This window comes from Alternaria burnsii, assembly GCF_013036055.1.
Source record: "Alternaria burnsii strain CBS107.38 chromosome Unknown 749, whole genome shotgun sequence".
Taxonomy (NCBI): domain Eukaryota; kingdom Fungi; phylum Ascomycota; class Dothideomycetes; order Pleosporales; family Pleosporaceae; genus Alternaria; species Alternaria burnsii.
The window spans coordinates 196,462-198,344 of NW_024066132.1; the positions used below are offsets into that span (position 1 = coordinate 196,462).

Consider the following 1,883-nt stretch of genomic DNA (forward strand, 5'->3'; position numbering starts at 1 on the left):
TATAAGCTATAAAGTATAAAGCTAAACTATAAAGTCTATAACTTTAAGTTACTAGTAATTATATATTATTTTAAATAATAGAGGCACTACTTAGAAAGTACGTAATAAACTATTTAAGTATTAACTAACTATAATAACTTATACGCTAGGCGCTTTATTTAAGTACTTTTAATTTTAAAATAAAGTACTACTTAAGCTATTCTAACTTAGTAGATAGTCTCTTAAGAAGAGTAGATTATAAGTAAAAAAATACTTTATTAACTTAGTTATTACTTACTTTATAAAATAAGCTTCTAGTAGAAGTAGAGTAAAGTAAAGTAAAAAAATCTACGCTTAAGCTTAGCTTAGTAGGCACGTATAAGATGTATATAGCTAATATATATAGCGCTAAGAAAGTCTCTACTACTAGTGCTATAGAGTATATACTATACGTGCTATACTTACTAGCTAGAGTACTAGTTAGTAATAAACTTATATTAGCTAAGTTAAAAACGTTATTAAAAGTCTTACTCTAATTCTAATAAAAGAATACTTTTATATAAAAGAGAAGCATAAGCTTTAATTAACTAATACGTACTTAAGCTTATAGAGATACGCTAGCGTAGTATATTAATAAAAATTAAATTCTAAAATATAATAGTAGAATATACGTTCTAAAGGAACTAGCTATTAGGTAAGAAATTTTATTCTAGAACTATAATATATATATAGTAGGCTATTTTAGCGTACGTAGAATGCTTAAGCTAATTAGTAAGCTATACTATTAGCTAATACTAAGCTAAGACGTTTAAGATTATATATAGACTTATATAGTATACTAAAAAAATAAAGCTCTAAGATATAGTAAGTATAGTAAGCTAGTACTACTACTAATTCTAAGAGATATCTTTAAGGAAGTGTTACTTAATTTTATTACTAAATTACTACTAGTAAAGAATAACTTAAGTTACGTCTTTAATATAGTACTAGTAATAGTTAACTACTTCTTAAAAATAGTAATTTATATACCTACTTTAAAGATATAAGATATAAAGTAATTTACTAAATTTTACTTTAATTATATTATCTTATAGTATAATATTTAAAAAGGTATTATATTAGACTATAAGTTAATTTTTACTTCTTTTTTCTAAATAGAAATCTACTACTAGCTATAAGTAAAGCGTAAGCTTAGTACTGCTTTCTATTTATAAATAAATAGGCAAATAAAGCGCTAGAATTAGACTATAGAATAATATTTAAGAATATTTATAATAGATATATAAAATAACTAAGCTTTATTACTCTTTACTACTTAATTTACTTATAATAACTTAGTTTATAAATTAACAAAGTTAACTCTATTCTATATAGTATATAGGAAATACTTATTACTCTTAATACTACTTAAGAATAGCTAGCTTAAAAGAGAGGTACTAAACGCTGTTAATAGAGTGTAACGTATATATAGCGTATGTATATTAGTAAAAGAACAGCTATATAAAGTGTAAAAGTACTAGAGCTACTACTATAATAATAAATATAAACCTAAAGTCTTCTACTAAAGAAACTTAGTACTATTAAGTATAAAATATATTAATGTTTTTTACTAACTAAATAAGAAGCTATTAAGTAAGTTTATAGGACCTTTCTATATATAAAGCGTAGTTAGAACGTAAGCTTACTGCTTATAATTACTACTAAACTATTATATTTATAATATATTTTATATATTACTTTTAAAATAATAAAAACTAAAGAAAAATTAAAAAAATAATACTTAACTACTAAAGATTACTCTAGAAAGTAAAGAAGTTTAGGAGGTTAAAAAAATCTTAAAAAAAAGAATTAAAAAAAGCTAACTATAATATTAGCTACGCTAAAAAGGCTATAATAAATTATAG

The 1,883-nt window shown here is 22.1% G+C and overlaps 1 protein-coding gene across 1 annotated transcript; it reads right to left on the minus strand.

Moving 5' to 3' along the window:
• Window positions 1-262: 262 nt before the first annotated feature.
• Window positions 263-454, minus strand: GT037_010951 (uncharacterized protein; the record flags this gene model as incomplete). The annotated part of the gene is made up of 1 exon (XM_038935998.1): window positions 263-454. A coding segment is annotated over one exon (192 nt), but the record flags the coding sequence as incomplete, so codon positions are not given.
• Window positions 455-1,883: the final 1,429 nt, after the last annotated feature.